Source organism: Schistocerca nitens, chromosome 7, assembly GCF_023898315.1.
Source record: "Schistocerca nitens isolate TAMUIC-IGC-003100 chromosome 7, iqSchNite1.1, whole genome shotgun sequence".
Taxonomy (NCBI): Eukaryota; Metazoa; Arthropoda; class Insecta; order Orthoptera; family Acrididae; genus Schistocerca; species Schistocerca nitens.
Window position 1 is genome coordinate 347305118 of NC_064620.1, and position 20636 is coordinate 347325753.

At 44.6% G+C, this 20636-nt stretch overlaps 1 protein-coding gene across 1 annotated transcript in view; it reads right to left on the bottom strand.

Annotated features, from left to right (window-relative positions):
- The window catches only part of LOC126195613 (inactive dipeptidyl peptidase 10-like), an 801628-nt gene that overhangs the window by 234502 nt on the left and 546490 nt on the right, over positions 1-20636 (bottom strand). The window contains exon 6 of the mRNA XM_049934238.1: positions 20294-20505. Within this exon, the coding sequence (XP_049790195.1) occupies positions 20294-20505 (212 nt within the window). The remainder of the gene's footprint in view (positions 1-20293; positions 20506-20636) is intronic.

Here is a 20636-nt window from a genome sequence, read left to right on the forward strand (position 1 = left end):
CCTGTGACGAAACGCGCCGCTCTTCTTTGGATCTCCTCTATCTCCTCCGTCAACCCGACCTGGTACGGAGCAATACTCAAGTGCATGTCGAACGAGTGTTTTGTATGCCACCTCCTTTGTTGATGGACTACATTTCCTAAGGACTCTCAAAATGAATCTCAACCTGGCACCCACCTTACCAACAATTAATTTTATGCGGTCATTCCACTTCAAATCGTTCCGTACGCATACTCCCAGATATTTTACAGAAGTAACAGCTACCAGTGTTTGTTCCGCTATCATATAATCATACAATAAAGAATTCTTCTTTCTATGTATTCGCAGCACATTACATTTGTCTATGTCAAGGGTCAGTTGCCACTCCCTGCACCAAGTGAATATCCGATGCAGATCTTCCTGCATTTCGCTGCAATTTTCTAATGCTGCAACTTCTCTGTATATCACAGCATCATCCGCGGTCGAATTTATTTCACATTAAAACCCAAGCTTTCGTCTCCACCGGCGGAAGACATTTTCAATGGAGGTCGTAGCTTCTTCTGATGTCCGATTCACACCCTTGCCCGCTACATTAAAAGAAGCTACGATCCCCTTTGAAAATATCTTCCGCAAATGGGGACGAAGATAGGGTTTTAATGTGAATTTCATGCGATCACAGCGTAATAGCCCGGTACATTTTTTAACTGTGACATTTTCGGCCGTGAATGTGTACGTTGTACGATTTGTAGCAGTTCGTTGTGTCACTGTGATGTCAAGTGCTGTTCAAATTGCTGCTGGAGACGCACTTCTATGAGCCGTACCCATAAGCAGAACACGATGGCCTTTCCTCTTGGTAGTGGCCGTCCGCAGTCCGGTCTTCTTGCAGCCGTATATTATCGTCACAACCGCTGACAGCAGTGATGTACAGTGGCTGCATTCCTGTCAAGTCTTGGCGGCCGGAGTGGTAGAGTGGTTCTAGGCGCTACTGTCCGGAACCGCGCGACCGCTACGGTCGCAGGTTCGAATCCTGCCTCGGGCATGGATGTGTGTGATGTCCTTAGGTTAGTTAGGTTCAAGTAGTTCTAAGTTCTAGGGAACTGATAACCTCAGAAGTTAAGTCCCATAGTGCTCAGAGTCATTTTGTCAAGTCTTTCTGCAGTATCGCCGAAGGAACATCCAGCTGCTCGTAACCTTGTTACGTGACCGTATTAGAATTCGGCGAGGTGTTTATAATGGAATCTTCGTCGCTTAAAGGCAGTTTCGACTAACACGAGTTCACCACGTCCAGTCTCAAACGTAACTAATGCTCACGACCGTTACAGCTTCTGTTCAAAGCAAAACTGACTTGCATCCTCATAGTGACGCTACTAACGCGAAACTGAATAGACATGATGTTTGAGATGTAGAAACACGCCTACCAACTGTCGTTTATGTCGCACAACTCTTTCTCGATGCTGCGTTTTTTTATCGGTCAATATATGTCAAACTAGTAGAAATGAACTACTGTGCCCACGACAACATCGTGACTGACGTTGTATGTCAAAGCGGACTGTCCTATGTGTCTACAAAAATGGTGTACAACTCGCCGTCGTGTAACACAGGAACAGTGGCTGTAAAAAAGTGCTAGCCGACAGGGACCGGAAGCGAGAGTCACACATTGTCAGTAGTAGTCGGCGTGAAACCAGACAGGAATTGCTGCTCTCACAAGGGGACCCTCCATACTGTAAATCACGGATTTCTATGAGCTTCAAGTATGTTGTAGAAGCACTTACCCCGAGTACCTGGCTATCCGGTTTCATTGCGCGCTTTGTATACCGGTAACATTACATATATACCGAGCAAGGTAGAGCAGCGCAGCGCAGCGGTAAAGGTTCACGATTACCGCGCTGGAGGTACCGTGTTCGAATCCTACTTTTTTTTCCAAAATCGACTGAATTTTTCAATTTCATTTCAAAGAATATCAACAAACAGTGTAAGGTGTGCGGAATTATAAAGATATATTCAGTTATTAATTTTTTCTGTCATACAATATTACAAAATCTTATTTTTCACCGTCCACATTGCTTGATGTGCCAGGACAATATTGTGGGTGATACTAATCATAGAAACACAAATTTTCGGAGCACCACGGGCATTTTATGAAAGCAACCGTCTTGTTGGCACACGGTTTCTTCATGAGCGATACCGGGGAACACAGTTCTTTTCCATTCAAAAAGATTTCTCTTTCATCCGCTAATTTCGATGCGAACCATGCGTATCTTATCATGCTTTCAAAATTAGGTGCGCTGAATTGATATAGGATTAGCGAACCTAATTTTATCGAATATTCCCTAAAAGCGATCTCTCTATCGTCTTTCATCAAGTCGGTAGCATTCTGAATAATTTTCGTGAAGATTTTCACCTGTCGGTAAAAATAAACATCGCAGGGCTGGAATTAGGAGTGCACTTTGGTGGGACCACTTTTATAGTGCAGGTGATCGCTTTCGTTTCATCAGTGAATAGATGATCGTATAACGTTGAAGCGCTTTTCCGTCCCCACGAATCGATAATGTTCAAAAAAATTTTCTGTCCCACGTACGGAAGAATTACAGAACGCAAAAATTCTTCGTACACCAGTTTCGTGAACTTACCGGATTTCGTGCAGGACACGACTACATTTCTGTATTTTGCAGTTATTCGTCTGCTCGTTTTTGACCGATGGGACCAAATTTTCCGGACGGTTCTTGCATACATAAAAAAAACATGTGGAAGCAGGATTCGAACACGGTACCTCCAGCGTGGTAGCCGTGAATCTTTAGCTCTGCGCTACGGTTACTTCCTCGGTATATATGTAATGTTGCGGGTATACAAAGCGCGCAATGAACTTCAAAATCGATTTTCTCAAAAACAAAGGCCCGTCGCTAAAAAACCGGATAGCCAGGTACTCAGAGTAAGGGTAAGTGTCTCTACAACATATTTGAAGCGCATCAAAATCCGTGATTTACAGCATGGAGGGTCCCCTTGTCAGTGATTGCAAATCCATCCTGAACGAACACTTTTAGGAGAACTTGCATTTAGCAGACGTTTGGAGACGGGAACATTGAAAAAAGCCGTTTCTTACATTGGCGGACAAAGCTGCACGTCTTAAATTGACCAAAAGCTACAGTAGACGACATTGGACGTATACTGTGACCTTAGGATTCACAACTTTGCCTATTTTCAACTAATGCAAGGTGTCGAGTGCACAGAAGGACCAACGAGGCCTTTAACACTAAGAACGTGGAGGGTGCAGCTCAGGCCAGAGCTGTTATGTGATGTTTTTCATACCATGGCTTGGGCCTACGTATTCAGGTTACTGTGAACATGCTCCCGGATGTTCATTTTAACACTTTGCCGTCCGCACGTCTCGTACGAATTATTTCGCTTGACGCAGGCAGGTGCTAGTTCGGATTACTTGGCTTGTCTCCGGCCGCTTGTCACATTTCCGTTGATGACAAGCTTCAAACACATTGACTTTTGAGCGCTTTAATGTTCCTGAAATCCTCTATTTTGCCGTATCGTTCCACAAACTCGAATTTTCTTCTCAAGTAACTTCTCTGCAAGTTCTACACTGTTATAATAATCATCCCTGACGAAGTGATGCCACTTTTCCATCACAAGTTGTCAATAGTTTCATCACTGTATTTGCTAAAGGCTGTGCAGCGCCGGAATATATATTGAATGAGGAAATGTATCCCGTACTCGAATCACACTGTATCAGGATGAGTATGCCATATTTTGTAATTTTCGACGGACTGTAAACTTTAAAATTTAGGCGTCCGTCCATGGTGTCATTCCTTCAATTTGAGATGTTTTGACTTGGATCAAACTTTCTTTAAACTTTTTGGAAAAATAATCAATTATGAATTGCACTTTGACAAGCCGGTCGCCATTTTGCGGTTCATTGTTGCTGTCGGAAAAATGTAAAATGATAATATTTGTCTGAATCGGTTGCGGGATATCGTTTTGCGAAGTCCCCTTCTTCCCCTGTCAGTATCCATCTCTTCCTACTCTCTCTCTCTCTCGATGTTATCACTCCGACTTGAAGAAAATCTACTCTGTAAGAATCAACATGAATTCCGGAAACAGCGATCGTGTGAGACCCAACTCGCTTTATTTGTTCATGAGACCCATAAAATATTAGATACAGGCTCCCAGGTAGTTGCCATTTTCCTTGACTTCCGGAAGGCGTTCGATACAGTTCCGCACTGTCACCTGATAAACAAAGTAAGAGCCTACGGAATATCAGACCACCTGTGTGGCTGGATTGAAGAGTTTTTAGCAAACAGAACACAGCATGTTGTTCTCAATGGAGAGACGTCTATAGACGTTAAAGTAACCTCTGGAGTGCCACAGGAGAGTGTTATGGGACCATTGCTTTTCACAATATATATAAATGACCTAGTAGATAGTGTCGGAAGTTCCAAGCGGCTTTTCGCGGATGATGCTGTAGTATACAGAGAAGTTGCAACATTAGAAAACTGAAGCGAAATGCAGGAAGATCTGCAGCGGATAGGCACTTGGTGCAGGGAGTGGCAACTGACCCTTAACATAGACAAATGTAATGTATTGCGAACAGATAGAAAGAAGGATCCTTTATTGTATGATTATGTGATAGCAGAACAAACACTGGTAGCAGTTACTTCTGCAAAGTATCGGGGAGTATGCGTAAGGAACAATTTTAAGTAGGAGGAGGAGATTTAGTGTTTAACGTCCCGTCGACAACGAGGTCATTAGAGACGGAGCGCAAGCTCGGGTTAGGGAAGGATGGGGAAGGAAATCGGCCGTGCCCTTTCAAAGGATCCATCCCGGCATTTGCCTGAAGCGATTTAGGGAAATCACGGAAAACCTAAATCAGGATGGCTGGAGACGGGATTGAACCGTCGTCCTCCCGAATCAATTTTAAGTGGAATGATCATATAAAATTAATTGTTGGTAAGGCGGGTGCCAGGTTGAGATTCATTGGGAGAGACCTTAGAAAATGTAGTCCATCAACAAAGGAGGTGGCTTACAACACACTCGTTCGACCTATATTTGAGTATTGCTCATCAGTGTGGGATCCGTACTAGGTCGGGTTGACAGAGGAAATACAGAAGATCCAAAGAAGAGCGGCGCGTTTCATCACAGGGTTATTTGGTAAGCGTGATAGCGTCATGGAGATGTTTAGGAAACTCAAGTGGCAGACTCTGCAAGAGAGGCGCTCTGCATCGCGGTGTAGCTTGCTGTCCATGTTTCGAGAGAGTGCGTTTTTGGATGAGGTATCGAATATATTGCTTCCCCCTACTTATACCTCCCGAGGAAATCACGAATGTAAAATTAGAGAGATTCGATCGCGCACGGTGGCTTTCCGGCAGTCGTTCTTCCCGCGAACCATACGCGACTGGAACAGGAAAAGGAGGTACACGTAAAGTGCCCTCCGCCACACACCGGTGGTTGGTTTTCGGAGTATAAATGTAGATGTAGATGTAGTAGATTGCTAGTTCTTACTACCACAATATTTCTTTCGAGGTGGTAAGTAGTATATGAAGCAAGTTTGTTTAAAACTGGTTCCGAGGTTTGTACGAATTGCTTCCCCGCTGTGGAAACGTCACTGCTGACATCGATTATGAACAACTGAGACGTGTTGCAGATGCAGTCCAAGAAGAACGACGAGGAAGATTGCGTTAAGTGATGCCATTCTGCACGCACCATATTGACCTGATCTTGTGCCCTTAGATTTTCACTTTTTGCGCCCTTGATCGGACAGCCTCAAAGGAACTTGCTTTCCGCATGAAAATGAGTTCCGAACAAGACGAGTTCTCCGCCTCAGAACCATATGATATCTACAGTCGCGGAACTGAAAAGTTAGCCAGCGTTGGAAGATTATTGTAAATGTTGTTGTTGTGGTCTTCAGTCCTGAGACTGGTTTGATGCAGCTCTCCATGCTACTGTATCCTGTGCAAGCTTCTTCATCTCCCAGTACCTACTGCAACCTACATCCTTCTGAATCTGCTTAGTGTATTGATCTCTTGGTCTCCCTCTACTATTTTTACCCTCCACGCTGCCCGCCAATCCCTTCTTCTAGTCAAGTTGTGCCACAAACTTCTCTTCTCCCCAATCCTATTCAATACCTCCTCATTAGTTACGTGATCTACCCACTTTATCTTCAGCATTCTTCTGTAGCACCACATTTCGAAAGCTTCTATTCTCTTCTTGTCCAAACTGGTTATCGTCCATGTTTCACTTCCATACATGGCTACACTCCATACAAATACTTTCAGAAATGACTTCCTGACACTTAAATCTATACCCGATGTTAACAAATTTCTCTTCTTCAGAAACGATTTCCTTGCCATTGCCAGTCTACAGTTTATATCCTCTCTACTTCGACCCTCATCAGTTATTTTACTCCCTAAATAGCAAAACTCCTTTACTACTTTAAGTGTCTCATTTCCTAATCTAATCCCCTCAGCATCACCCGATTTAATTTGACTACAATCCATTATCCTCGTTTTGCTTTTGTTGATGTTCATCTTATATCCTCCTTTCAAGACACTGTCCATTCCGTTCAACTGCTCTTCCAAGTCCTTTGCTGTCTCTGACAGAATTACAATGTCATCGGCGAACCTCAAAGTTTTTACTTCTTCTCCATGAATTTTAATACCTACTCCGAATTTTTCTTTTGTTTCCTTTACTGCTTGCTCAATATACAGATTGAATAACATCGGGGAGAGGCTACAACCCTGTCTCACTCCTTTCCCAACCATTGCTTCCCTTTCATGCCCCTCGACTCTTATAACTGCCATCTGGTTTCTGTACAAATTGTAAATAGCCTTTCGCTCCCTGTATTTTACCCCTGCCACCTTCAGAATTTGAAAGAGAGTATTCCAGTTAACGTTGTCAAAAGCTTTCTCTAAGTCTACAAATGCTAGAAACGTACGTTTGCCTTTTCTTAATCTTTCTTCTAAGATAAGTCGTAAGGTTAGTATTACCTCACGTGCTCCAACATTTCTACGGAATCCAAACTGATCTTCCCCGAGGTCCGCTTCTACCAGTTTTTCCATTCGTCTGTAAAGAATTCGCGTTAGTATTTTGCAGCTGTGACTTATTAAACTGATAGTTCGGTAATTTTCACATCTGTCAACACCTGTTGTGTTTATTAAACTTATGGAAAAACGCTACAAACCTATGCATTAACCTTCTGAAAAATTACGAAGACAACGCGTATTGACGCGATGCTAAACCCGAGAAGGCTGCACTGAATTTACACGCCGCAAAAGTCTTCATTGGCGTTTCAAAGAATTATATATCGCGAAGAGTAGCTTCCTCGAAAATCACTAGTGTTGTGTATTTGTTCCATGGTTTTTAATGTATTTATCTTTTCCAGAAATCACGGCGTGTTAGGATGCGATAATGAAACATTCCCGCACAGTAGCGTCAGGCATGTTAAGCTTGGTTTACACCGGAACGAACGCAAGCGAATCTGCATCAGCGAACGAGAATTCTCTTTAGTGTAAACGGTAGGCGAGCGCGAGCGAACAGCTTTCGGTTGCATTCCGTTTGCATTTTCTGGTGCTCGCTCGTGCTACCCAAGCACGACTAACGCCCTTTTCCTTCTCATTCTGGAAACATCCCCAAGGCTGTGGCTAAGCCATGTCCCCGCAACATCCTTTCTTTCAGGAGTGCTAGTCCTGCAAGGTTCGCAGGAGAGCTTCTGTAAAGTTTGGAAGGTAGGAGACGATGTACTGGCAGAAGTAAAGCTGTGAGGACTGGCCGTGAGTCGTGCTTGGGTGGCTCAGTTGGTAGAGCACTTGCCCGTGAAAGGCATAGGTCCCGAGTTCGAGTCTCGGTCCGGCACACAGTTTTAAGGTAAGTTTCATATCAGCGACCACTCCACCGCAGAGTGAAAGTATCATTCCAGCATAAGCCTTATTTATCTTTTCTTTACCACGGAACAGCACAATAATTTTCCTTGGAAATATTAGGCTGATTAAAATTAAAAATACAGGAAGGACCTGATCGTTCTTGTTGTAGCTGTAATTGCATGCCTCATGATCATTATTATTTTAGAGATTTTTTATATGAAAAGAAACAAATAAAAACCGTTTGCTTAGTATATTGCTATCTACCCTGCAACAAACTACGATGGCTACTTTTTTCAAGCTCTGATCATTGAGAAATTAAAACCACAGCGAGTATTCGATGAAGCTTTGCTTAGATGTGTTGCACATTGTTTCTAGTATGCCTGTCGATTGCGTGACATCGCACTTTTCAACTCTGAGCACACCGAGAGCAAGTAAAGGAGCCTAGAACAATAGGCTCTAGCGCTCTCTGTGAAGTGCATACTATCGTTCAATTTCTTCATGCAGAGCGGTTCCGCCTGATATCATGGAACCCACATAACGTAACTGCCATGCATGACAGCAAAGTGCAGCAGTAATGCAGGAAATTTGCAACAGCACATACAGGCGTTCATGATGCAGGTGGTCAGAGATTGAAGCGAGTGGATTAGGTGACTCGAGAAAATCACTACGAAGGGCAATTAAGAACAAGCGATGAGGAATGTTCTCATTAGGCACTGACCATATTCATGACAAAGCTCGGCTGCAGCTGCAATGAAGACGCCCCTGCAGCATTTTGAATGGGAAGTGTTCGATCATCCACGATACAGCCCGGACTTGGCTGCTTCTAGTTTTCGTCTCTTCACACATATGAACTTCTGGCTATGTGGACAGCACTTTGGCATAGACAGCGACCTGCAGACCAGTGTAGGGAACTGGCGGGTAGCAGAGGCGGCAACCTTCTGTGACGAGGGTATTGGGAAGTTGGTACATCGCTATGCCAAATGTCTCAGTTGGAGTGGCATCTATGTAGACAAGTAGCTAGGAAGGATAGCAGAATGTTTTCAAATAAAACATTTTTTATTTGGAGTGCGGTTTCCATTTCAAGAAATATTGGACAGTGAAAGAAAATAGCCCTCGTATATAGTACATCTTATAAAGTAGCCTAGATGAAACATTTTATGTATATTTCTCATTTCATTCATCATACTTCCATGACATGATCTCCCTTGTAGGTTCTTTAATAAAGTACTTCAAGTGATTCTTATACAGGGTGGTCCAAAAGTCCGGAAACACCCTGATAAAATCCATATGGAGTAGCAAACAAGGAAACAGAGTCCCTACACACAAGGAACGGGAAAGGGGAAACTTTATAGGCTATGCCACCAACATGGCGGCCATCTTGAAAGCCGCCATCTTGGATTCAACTCCAAAATTTCAAATGGGAGTATGGTCATGTGACATATCAAACAGATAGACAATTTCACCAGAAAAACAATGCCGTTGTTATTTTACCGCCTGGTCTCGGCGAAGGTTCGAGTCCTCCCTCGGGCATGGGTGTGTGTGTTTGTCCGTAGGATAATTTAGGTTAAGTTGTGTGTAAGCTTAGGGACTGATGACCTTAGCAGTTAAGTCCCATAAGATTTCACACAAATTTGACATTTTTTTGTTATTTTAAACATAGCTTTATTCATTCTCGGGTTATAGCCAATTACTTGCGGCAGCAGTGAGACGCTCGGCAGCGTGAGTATTACGTACTGAGAAGTCATAAAATGGAGTCTGAAACCGTGCAAAGTGACTAGCCCATGCCTGATATGTTACATGTGTTTAACTGTTAGGTATCATTTACTCATGCTAACGTTTTATTAATTGTTTCCTTATTTACAGGTTGCAAAATGTCCTTAACACATGAATAATGCATTGAGCTGAGCTTGATATCAGGAGAAAGAAGCACACGGGTCATTGCTGAGGATTTCAACAGTCGTCACCCAACCAGACAGCCCATCACTCACAGCGCTGTTGCCAAGCTTTTGGCCAAATTCCGAGCAACAGATAAACCTAAAGCTGAAAGACCAAAATCCGCCACCGATGAAGCAACAACAGTGAGCGTCTTGGCATCATTTAGCAAGACTCCGCAACGAAGTACTCGTCGCCTGTCACAAGAATGTGGGGTTAGCCGTACCTCCATACTGCGAATTTTATAGCAGCACAAATGGCACCCATACAAAATTCAGCTGCTCCAACACGTGAACGAGGATGACGCAGACCGTCGGGTACAGTTCGCAGAATGGGAGACACAGCAGCTGCAGATAAACCCACGTTTCCCCTATCAGGTGCTGTTCAGTGATGAAGCCAATTTCTTTATCAATGGTGAAGTGAACAAGCAGAATCACAGATACTGGTCCGACCCAAATCCGCACTGGATTGATGCTTCCAAAACGGTCGACTCACAAAAATTGATGGTCTGGTGTGGTGTGTGGGGTACCAAAGTCGTTGGACCTTTTTTTTATTGATGGTACGTTAACAGTCAACTGTTATGTGAGGTTATTGGATGAAGAAGTGTTTCCCTCGTTGTTAACGGAGGACGGGACATTTCCGGAATTCTTCCAGCATGATGGAGCCCCACCACATTATGGCCACAATTTGGGAGCATACCTGGATGTGCACTTCCCTTAAAAGTGGATTGGTCGTAGGGGTGCTGTGGAGTGGCCACCACGTTTACCAGATTTGACTCATTTGGATTTTTATCTTTGGGGTCATGTCAAAGCACTGGTTTATTCTGTGAACATACGGGATTTGCATCATCTAAAGCAGCGCATTGTTGATGCGTGTGGTCAAACTCAGCCAGATGTGTTGGTCAAAGTTCATGAGGACTGGGTTCGGAGGATAGCATAATGGACAAGATATCGAGCCATTCCTATGACTGTTGGTGGTCTCTCGAGACTGTGTAACATCGGCGTAATGTCTCTTCGGCACATAACACACATGCTGCCGAGCGTCCCAGTGCTGCCGCAAGTAATTGGCTATAACCCAAGAATGAATAAAGCTATGTTTAAACTAACAACGGCATTGTTTTTCTGGTGAAATTCTCTATCTTTCTGATATGTCACATGAACACATTCCCATTTGAAATTTTGGAGTTGAATCCAAGATGGCGGCTTTCAAGATGGCCGCCATGTTGGTGGCATAGCCTATAAAGTTTCCCCCTTCCCGTTCCTCGTGTGTAGGGACTCTGTTTCCCTGTTTGCTACTCTATTTGAACTTTATGAAGGTGTTTACGGCCTTTTGGACCACCCTATACATGAGTGTAGACATGTGAACTATCTGAGGTGTAGCAGCTGCTGAAATGCGAAACGTACCTGACTATTGCTGTTAATAATCAGAGTGTAAATTCTAGTCTTTTTTCAGATTATGTTGATCGTCGGTTATTAGCGTTCCATTTTTATTTTTCCTCCACAACTGTAATGAGAATCCAGAGAAAAGCGGAAAGTGACACATATGTAAGGTTTTGGAATAGCGGTAAGGAAGGCTGGGTTTGCAGTTAAAGTGCACTAACTTTATGCTTTTCACGCTTTAAGTACAAATTCAAATACAATTTTCCCTACGCTATTTTGCTTCCTACGTCAAAAATAGAGCGCTCGCTATGAAAAATAATCCTACCTGAATGTCAGTTTTGCATCATGGCTGTTGTATCGTGAAACCTGTGTGATAATTATTTAGCACCGAAAGAAACTACACACATTAACAATAGCTATGGATCAGTCAACACGTGATGCAGGCCTGTTGCTATTATGACTCTTGCACTAATCGGGAGGCCACACCTGACGTCGTTTCTAAAGATACACGCAGTTACCACGCCGCACTTGAATGGATTGCAGCAGTTCAGTTGACAGTAAAGCACCAGTAGGGACGCAGTAGAGAGGCCTGAGGAACAATGAAGTACAGATTCCTCATGCTACGAAGGACAATCACAACTAATGATCGGGTCTGTATCATCAGTGTACGTGTAGAAAACTTGTCAACTAGGGAACTTCCTACACGTGTGCACTGTGATCAAAGTGACGTGGTGCGAACATGGAGTTGGCTCTAGTTCACAGATAGTGTTTAGCATTTACACTGCACAGGTCGTCCACGTCCTAAAGGTACACGAGATGATCGAGAGTTACGACTTCTGAGTCAAAGGAAGCGTGGGCTGAATGAGGCAGAACTGAATTCGGCGTTTTAAAAGGCTACATGACGTCATAAATCGGATCAAACTTTTACGAGGCGATTGTATCATACGAATCTCCATTCCCGACGACCAAGGCGTGCACCATGACGTGCACAACAGCACCACGGACTCCATTACAAATGGGCAAGAAATCATGCTGAATGGACGCCCCAAAATTGCGTCGAGTTTCGTTTACAGACGAAACACGGGTCTGTTTGTATCCCTGGTAATCGCAGACACCCGTGTTATGCAGACGACCCGGTAATATCGAACGCCTCATGTGAAACAAGATGGTGATGGAGTGATGTTCTGGGGTGGCATTACATGAGGTGACCGTACACCCCTCGTGGTTGTTGAGGGCAATCTCACTGCTCCACGGACCTACGATAATCTGCAGTCAATAGTGAGACCGTATTGATAACATTGTGGTGACTGTTTCGTCTTGATGGATGATAACTCGTGCGCAGAACGTCCTGTTTTCCTTCAAAATGCTAGGGTTATCAGAATGCAGTTTTCTGTCTTTTCATCGGACATGAGCCCACTCTGTGTGGGATCGATTGAAACGAATTGTTCCTTGACGTTGAAAACACCCACATGCACTAAGGCGACAAAGAGTCGTGTGATAGCGATATGCGCCTAAGCAAATGGTGGTACTATCGTGTACACAAGTTATAAAAGGGCAGTGCATAGGCGGAGATGTCATTTGTATTCAGGTGATTCATGTAAAAAGATTTCTGCTCGAAGGCAATGAACAGATTTTGAACGCGGTATGGTAGTTGGAGCTAGACGCATGGAACATTCGATTTCGGAAACTGTTGGGGAATTCAATATTCCGAGATACAAAGTGTCAAGAGTGTACCGAGAACACAAGATTTCACGCAATACCTCTCACCACGGAGAACACAGTGGCCGAAGGTAGCAGTGTTCGCGTAGAGGTTTCAGTGCTAACAGACAAGCAACACTGAGTGAAATATCCACAGAAATCAATGTGAGATACACGACGAACGTATCCGTTAGGACAGTGCGGCGCAATCTGGCTGTAATGGACAATGGCAGCAGATGACTGACGGTAGTGCCTTTGCTAACAGCACGACATCCCCAGCGGCGCCTCTCCTGGGCTCGTGACGATATTGGTTGCACCCTAGACGACTGTAAAACCGTGGTCTGGTCAGACGAGACCCGATTTCAGTTGGTAAGAGCTGATTTTGGGGTTTGATTATAGTGCAGATCCGACGGAGGCTTGGACCCAAGTTGTCAAGAAGACACTGTGCAAGTTGGTGGTGCCGCCTTGATGGGATGTGTTTACATGGAATGGAGTGGGTCCTTTGATCCAACTGAACCGATCATTTGCCATTTGCAGCCTTCACTGAATTCACGTTTCCCAACAACGACAGAATTTTATGGATGAAAATGCCGCAATTGTTCGTGAGTGTTTTGAAGAACATTCTGGACAATTCACCCAGATCGTCCGACGTGAATCCTAACGAAAATTTATGAGACATAAGCGAGAAGTCAGACAGTGTACAAAATCCTGCACCGGCAACACTTTCGTAATTATGGACGGTTGTAGAGGCAGCGTGGGTCAGTACTCCTCCAGGGGACTTGCAACGAGTTGTGAAGTGCGTGCTGCGTCGAGCTGCTGCACTATACCGAACACAAGGGGTTCCGAAACGAATTGGGCATACCCCATGACTTGAAATTGAAATTTGAAATTCGTGGTAAGATCTAATGGGACCAAACTGCTTAGGTCAGGCTCATCCAAGAATTGCGCCCGGCAGTGTAGTTCAGCGCCCCGTCCGCCACCGTGTGTCGCTAGTGTCGCCATAGGAGCGAGAGAGAGAGAGAGAGAGAGAGAGAGAGAGAGAGAGCTGCGGAGCGAGTGAGACCGCACGCCGCTGCTCTGCGGTGGACTTTCACGCGGTCAGATCCAACGAAAACAAAAGAACCGAGGAAGGGCACCTCTGTAAAAGAGGCCGATGAGCGGTAAAACAAGCAAACCATTTTCCGTTTAGGTAACAACTAGTGTTCGTGTGGCAGAATTAGAGAATTACTACGCAAAGCTTTAGACAACAATATCCAAAACAAGAATCGAAGAACATCTTAGTTGTCTTTTGACCCACAAATAGTTCAAATGCTCTGAGCACTATGGGACTTAAACTTCTGAGGTCATCAGTGCCCTAGAACTTAGAACTACATAAACCCAACTAACCTAAGGACATCACACATATCCATGCCCGAGGCAGGATTCGAACCTGCGACCGTAGCAGTCCCGCGGTTTCAGACTGTAGCGCCTAGAACCGCTCGGCCACCCGAACCGGCTTCTGACCCACAGATTCATTCTATTAGTACTGCACATGCACACTCGTCATATGTACAATACGCGTCTTCTGAAAAATATACCAGTTTCTTAAATGAACTAGAGTCATAAATATTCTATTTTAGAAATCACTTTATGTAAGGGATATAGAGTCTCATTCTTACTGTTGGCAGTTACAAGTAAATATTTTTAAATTATGCTTCGGGCTACATCTCTTTGTATCCCTTTTCAGAGTTTAGAAAACGGATCCTCAGTTTGCTGCTTTGTACGTAGTAATTTCAACCGAACAAGTTTGAAAACTTAATAAAAATAGAATTAAGGTTATAAAGCTCGAATTCTTACAGTCAACATTGTTAAAGAAGACAATTAACATTTTACACTTTTTTCCATTCCTAGGAAACGGTTTGGCAATGTTTGGTACAATATTCCCTAAGACTGATAACCTCAAAGAATTAGTCAAATTTTTATCGCCAAGTAATGAGCGGTACTAAGTTTTTTTCAAGCTTTAAAAGAGAGAAAAAGCGCTCACAGATATACGTGGAACAAAATATAGAGAGAACTTAGGCCGCGTGCTTGAGCAAAAGAGGATATTTCTCTCGTGGAAGACAGCTGTAAAAGTCATCCAAAGTTTTACACACGAGAAAGCGGTCCTTCAGGCGGATACCGCACTGCAGGTCAATCAGCTCTAGTTGAAGCACTTGTGAGACGTCCTCTGCCCGAGGGGAAAACGGGCGAACAAATACAGGGTTATTACAAATGATTGAAGCGATTTCACAGCTCTACAATAACTTTATAATTTGAGATATTTTCACAATGCTTTGCGCACACATACAAAAACTCAAAAAGTTTTTTTAGGCATTCACAAATGTTCGATATGTGCCCCTTTAGTGATTCGGCAGACATCAAGCCGATAATCAAGTTCCTCCCACACTCGGCGCAGCATGTCCCCATTAATGAGTGCGAAAGCATCGTTGATGCGAGCTCGCAGTTCTGGCACGTTACTTGGTAGAGGAGGTTTAAACACTGAATCTTTCACATAACTCCACAGAAAGAAATCGCATGGGGTTAAGTCAGGAGAGCGTGGAGGCCATGACATGAATTGCTGATCATGATCTCCACCACGACCGATCCATCGGTTTTCCAATCTCCTGTTTAAGAAATGCCGAACATCATGATGGAAGTGCGGTGGAGCACCATCCTGTTGAAAGATGAAGTCGGCGCTGTCGGTCTCCAGTTGTGGCATGAGCCAATTTTCTAGCATGTCCAGATACACGTGACCTGTAACGTTTTTTTCGCAGAAGAAAAAGGGGCCGTAAACTTTAAACCGTGAGATTGCACAAAACACGTTAGCTTTTGGTGAATTGCGAATTTGCTGCACGAATGCGTGAGGATTCTCTACCGCCCAGATTCGCACATTGTGTCTGTTCACTTCACCATTAAGAAAAAATGTTGCTTCATCACTGAAAACAAGTTTCGCATTGAACGCATCCTCTTCCATGAGCTGTTGCAACCGCGCCGAAAATTCAAAGCGTTTGACTTTGTCATCGGGTGTCAGGGCTTGTAGCAATTGTAAACGGTAAGGCTTCTGCTTTAGCCTTTTCCGTAAGATTTTCCAAACCGTCGGCTGTGGTACGTTTAGCTCCATGCTTGCTTTATTCGTCGACTTCCGCGGGATACGCGTGAAACTTGCCCGCACGCGCTCAACCGTTTCTTCGCTCACTGCAGGCCGACCCGTTGATTTCACCTTACAGAGGCATCCAGAAGCTTTAAACTGCGCATACCATCGCCGAATGGAGTTAGCAGTTGGTGGATCTTTGTTGAACTTCGTCCTGAAGTGTCGCTGTACTGTTATGACTGACTGATGTGAGTGCATTTCAAGCACGACATACGCTTTCTCGGCTCCTGTCGCCATTTTGTCTCACTGCGCTCTCGAGCGCTCTGGCGGCAGAAACCTGAAGTGCGGCTTCAGCCGAACAAAACTTTATGAGTTTTTCTACGTATCTGTAGTGTGTCGTGACCATATGTCAATGAATGGAGGTACAGTGAATTTATGAAATCGCTTCAATCATTTGTAATAGCACTGTATATCTAAGGCCGATTGAAGCTCACTTATCTCCAAAAACCTGTTTTCAAACCGTTCTTGTCATTCGCAAATGATTGCAACATAATCTGAAAAATCCACATCTTCTTTAACGCTGTCTAGTGCAGGAAAGTGTCCACAATTCTTCTCGCGCAATTGTTTTTCCCACAAAATAAGTTTTTTTTTAATGCTTGAATCGTCTACACTAAATCAGCGACATAGTGATTTTCGCGTTGGAGTGAAATGTTCAAAGTATTTAAATGACCAGTAAGGTCACTCAAAAAAGCCAAATTCGCTACCCACTGAGGATCACGAAGTAATTCTTCTGGACGTCCTTTCATTTCCAAAAAGGTATTTATTTCGCCCCTCAAGGAGAAAAACCGATGAAACACCTTTCCTCTGCTCAGCAATCTTACTTCGGTGTGGTAAGGGATGCCCGGGTATTCCGCTTCGATATCAGCCAGAAATTCTTTAAATTGGCGATGTTTGAGTCCATGCGAGCGAAGATAACTAACCATTCGAAGAACTGTGTCCATAACATTTTTTATGTTGACAATCTTCGCACAAAGTGCCTGCTGGTGTATCAGACAATGGACTGTCGCGAATAAGGAACAGCCGACTTCAGCCATTTTTGACCTCACGTAACTCAGAAATCCTGTGCGTATCCCTCGTAGCGCAAGGGGCTCCATCCATTGTTACACTGGTCAGGCGTTCCCATTTGAAACCCATTGACCCTAACACGTTTTCCACGGCTAGAAAGATTATCCAAACCCGTGGTTGTGTCTTTTAATGGTATAAGATCGAGAAATTCTTCGGTGACACGCAGATTGTCGTCGACAACTCGAATGAATATGACGAGCTGAGATATGCCCGCAACGTCCGCAGACTCGTCAAGAGCGATAGAAAGTGAAATGAAGTTTGCCGCTCTCTCCATTAATTGCTGCTCCATATCTGAGACCGTATCTTCGACACTGTGAGCAACAGTTTAAGGCGAAGAGCTATTTTTTTCAAATTTTTCCGTGAGGTCTGGTGGACAAATACAGGCCGCCGAGTCGACCAGGCAATCCTTGATGAGATTCGCAGCAGCAAAGGGTTTCCCTGCTGTCCCAATTCTCAGCGATCATTTGTAACTTGCGCACAAACTTTACCCACCTGTTTCCTGCTCGCACCACGCCAAAAAAGAACATACAATTAATTTTGTACAATCCTGTTTTTAAAACACTTTTATCAGTTTAACAATTAATTGTTTCATTCATTGAAACTCAAATAATAAACTAACAAAAAAGATTAGTTTTAGATGCGTTTTCCCCCAGTTCCTCTGAAAAGGACAGCGGTGTGTGGTCGCAAAATAAATTTTTATCTATTGCAATATTTGCGTACAGCGGCAGGGCGAGGCTCGGCGGGCGGTCTGCACGGCCAGCTAAGCGACACGGCTTGGCCACTGCGACAACACCGGCATTCGGCCGGGGCGCTGGCCGCGGGCGATCGCGGGCGCCGGCGTCCTAGGGGCACAGCTTGTACCAGCCTGGCTTAGGTCATCAGTCCCTAAGCTTACACACTGCTTAATCTAACTTAAACTAACTTACGCTATGGACAACATACACACCCATACCCGACGGAGGATTCGAACCTCCGACGGGAGGGAGTCGCGCGGAGCTCAGTGCACTCTACGCTACTTACGCAGAATGGTCACTGAAAAATGCGGCACTTTCGACCAGGGTCTCTGAAGGTATGCCACTACGCACTCAAGCCTGTATCTGAGCAAGAAGGTGTCCCGCCACGTAATGACGTAGGTCACGAATGCTGTGAATTCCCCCCCCCCCCCCCCGGCCCCCTCCGTGCCCTCAGCCCAATGGGAAATGTACGATTTTGTCGTTATGCAGAAGCGCTCTCTCTCTCTTTTTTTGTGATCTGGGCACATTACAAATGAATAGATGCGCATTCTTCATAGCCAATTTTTAGTTTCTGTGGCATGAATTTCGAAATAAAGGAGTGTCGAAAAACTTTTGTTGGTGAATGAAGATAGTAACTGATCTCGAAAGAACAGATACCATTGATGACAGTGCAGCTTCTCTAGAATAAATCATAATTAATTGAAACCCTCAGCTGCCGACAGGTGTTGTTGATATACTTCGATGTGGGCAGCTGAAAATGTGTGCCCAGAGCGGGACTCGAACCCGGGATCTCCTGCTTACATGGCAGACGCTCTATCCATCTGAGCCACCGAGGACACAGATGAACAGCGCGACTGCAGGGACTTGCACGCTTCCCGTGAGACCCACATTCCCGTCTGTCCACAATTTACATACGTAATGTACCTAATAGATATTTGCCCATCCACTCATTACTCGTGCACACTAAGGTGACAATTCCCGTAAGAGTTCGGGCAACCTGTGTGCATTCGCACAGATGAAGAGAAGCTGCACGCTCATCAATGGTATCTGTTCTTTCGAGAGCAGTTGCTATCTTCATATATACCAGGTGATCAAAAAGTCAGTATAAATTTGAAAACTGTATAAATCATAGAATAATGTAGATAGAGAGGTACAGATTGACACACATGCTTGGAACGACATGGAGTTTTATTAGAACCAAAAAAATACTAACGTTCAAAAAATGTCCGACAGATGGCGCTTCATCTGATCAGAATAGCAATAATTAGCATAACAAAGTAAGACAAAGCGACGATGATGTTCTTTACAGGAAATGCTCAATATGTCCACCATCATTCCTCAACAATAGCTGTAGCCGAATAATGTTGTGAACAGCACTGTAAAGCATGTCCGGAGTTATTGGCGTCGGATGTTGTCTTTCAGCATCTCTAGAGATGTCGGTCGATCAGGATACACTTGCGACTTCAGGTAACCCCAAAGCCAACAATCGCACGGACTGAGGTCTGGGGACCTGGGAGGCCAAGCATGACGAAAGTGGCGGCTGAGCACACGATCATCACCAAACGACGCGCGAAAAAGATCTTTCACGCGACTAGCAATACTTTGTTTTTTTTATTATTATTTCTAATAAAACCCCATGTCATTCCAAGCATGTGTGTCAATTTTTACCTCTCTATCTACATTATTCCGTGGTTTATTAAGTTTTCAAATTTATACTGACTTTTTGATCACCCGGTAGTTAAAGGCTACCCATCCGTTGACCTCCGTCTGTGCGAATGGACACAGGTTGCCCGAACTCTTACGGGAATCGTCGCCTTAGTGTGTGCGAGTAATGAGTGGATGGGCAAATATCTATTAGGTACATTACGTACGTAGATTGTGGACAGTTGGGAATGTGGGTCTCACGGGAAGTGTGCAACGGATAAGTCCCCGCAGTCGCGCTATTCATCTCTGTTCTCGGTGGCTCAGATGGCCGGCACGGTAACTCAGCGTGTTCGGTAAGTGTGTTACCTGCCATCTGTAAAAAAAAAAAAAAAAAAAAAAAAAAAAAAAACCTGAGTTAATGGATTAACGACGATCTGAAACGGGTGTCTTGCAACGTCCACCACGAGCACATGCAACGAACGAAAACGAACAAAATGAGATTAAAAAAAAAGAAAAGGATAGAGCGTCTGTTATGTAAGCAGGACATCCCGGATGCGAGTCCCGGTAGGGGCACAAATTTTCAGCTGTCCCCTTAGAGATATATCAACAACACCTGTCGGCAGCTGAGGTTTTCAATTAATTATCATTTATTTTTGTTGATGAGTTTATAACGGGGATGTTACGCTATGTTCCTTCTCTTCGATTCCTGCCAGTGTATACGCATGGTCACAGGTACGAGCGAATAGGAGTGAACACTGGCGAATTGCCTGCGAAGGCCGGTCCGCCGCTCTTGGCTTCCTTCGCTCCTTAGCAGACGAGGCGCCTGCGGCTTACCTTCGTAGAGCCAGTCGGCGACCCCGTTGAAGACGGTGTTGGGCACGCCGGCGCTGGAGACGCGCACGGGCGCCCTGCGGCGCGGGTCTGCGCTGTAGTAGACGTCGTTGTCGTGCACGAAGGCCAGGCTGGAGCCGCGAGGGGACCACACGGCGTGCTGCAGGCGCGGCGCCTGCCGGTCCAGCTCCACCGGCGACACCGAGTACTTGTTCCTGCAACACACCCCCTCCTGTAGCCGGAAAGTCCCACACAGCTTGCAACGGACAAACTGTGATCTACAGTATCGCTCAAAGTTATTTTGAAAAATTGCAAATTTGTGGTAACTACACTACTGGCCACTAAA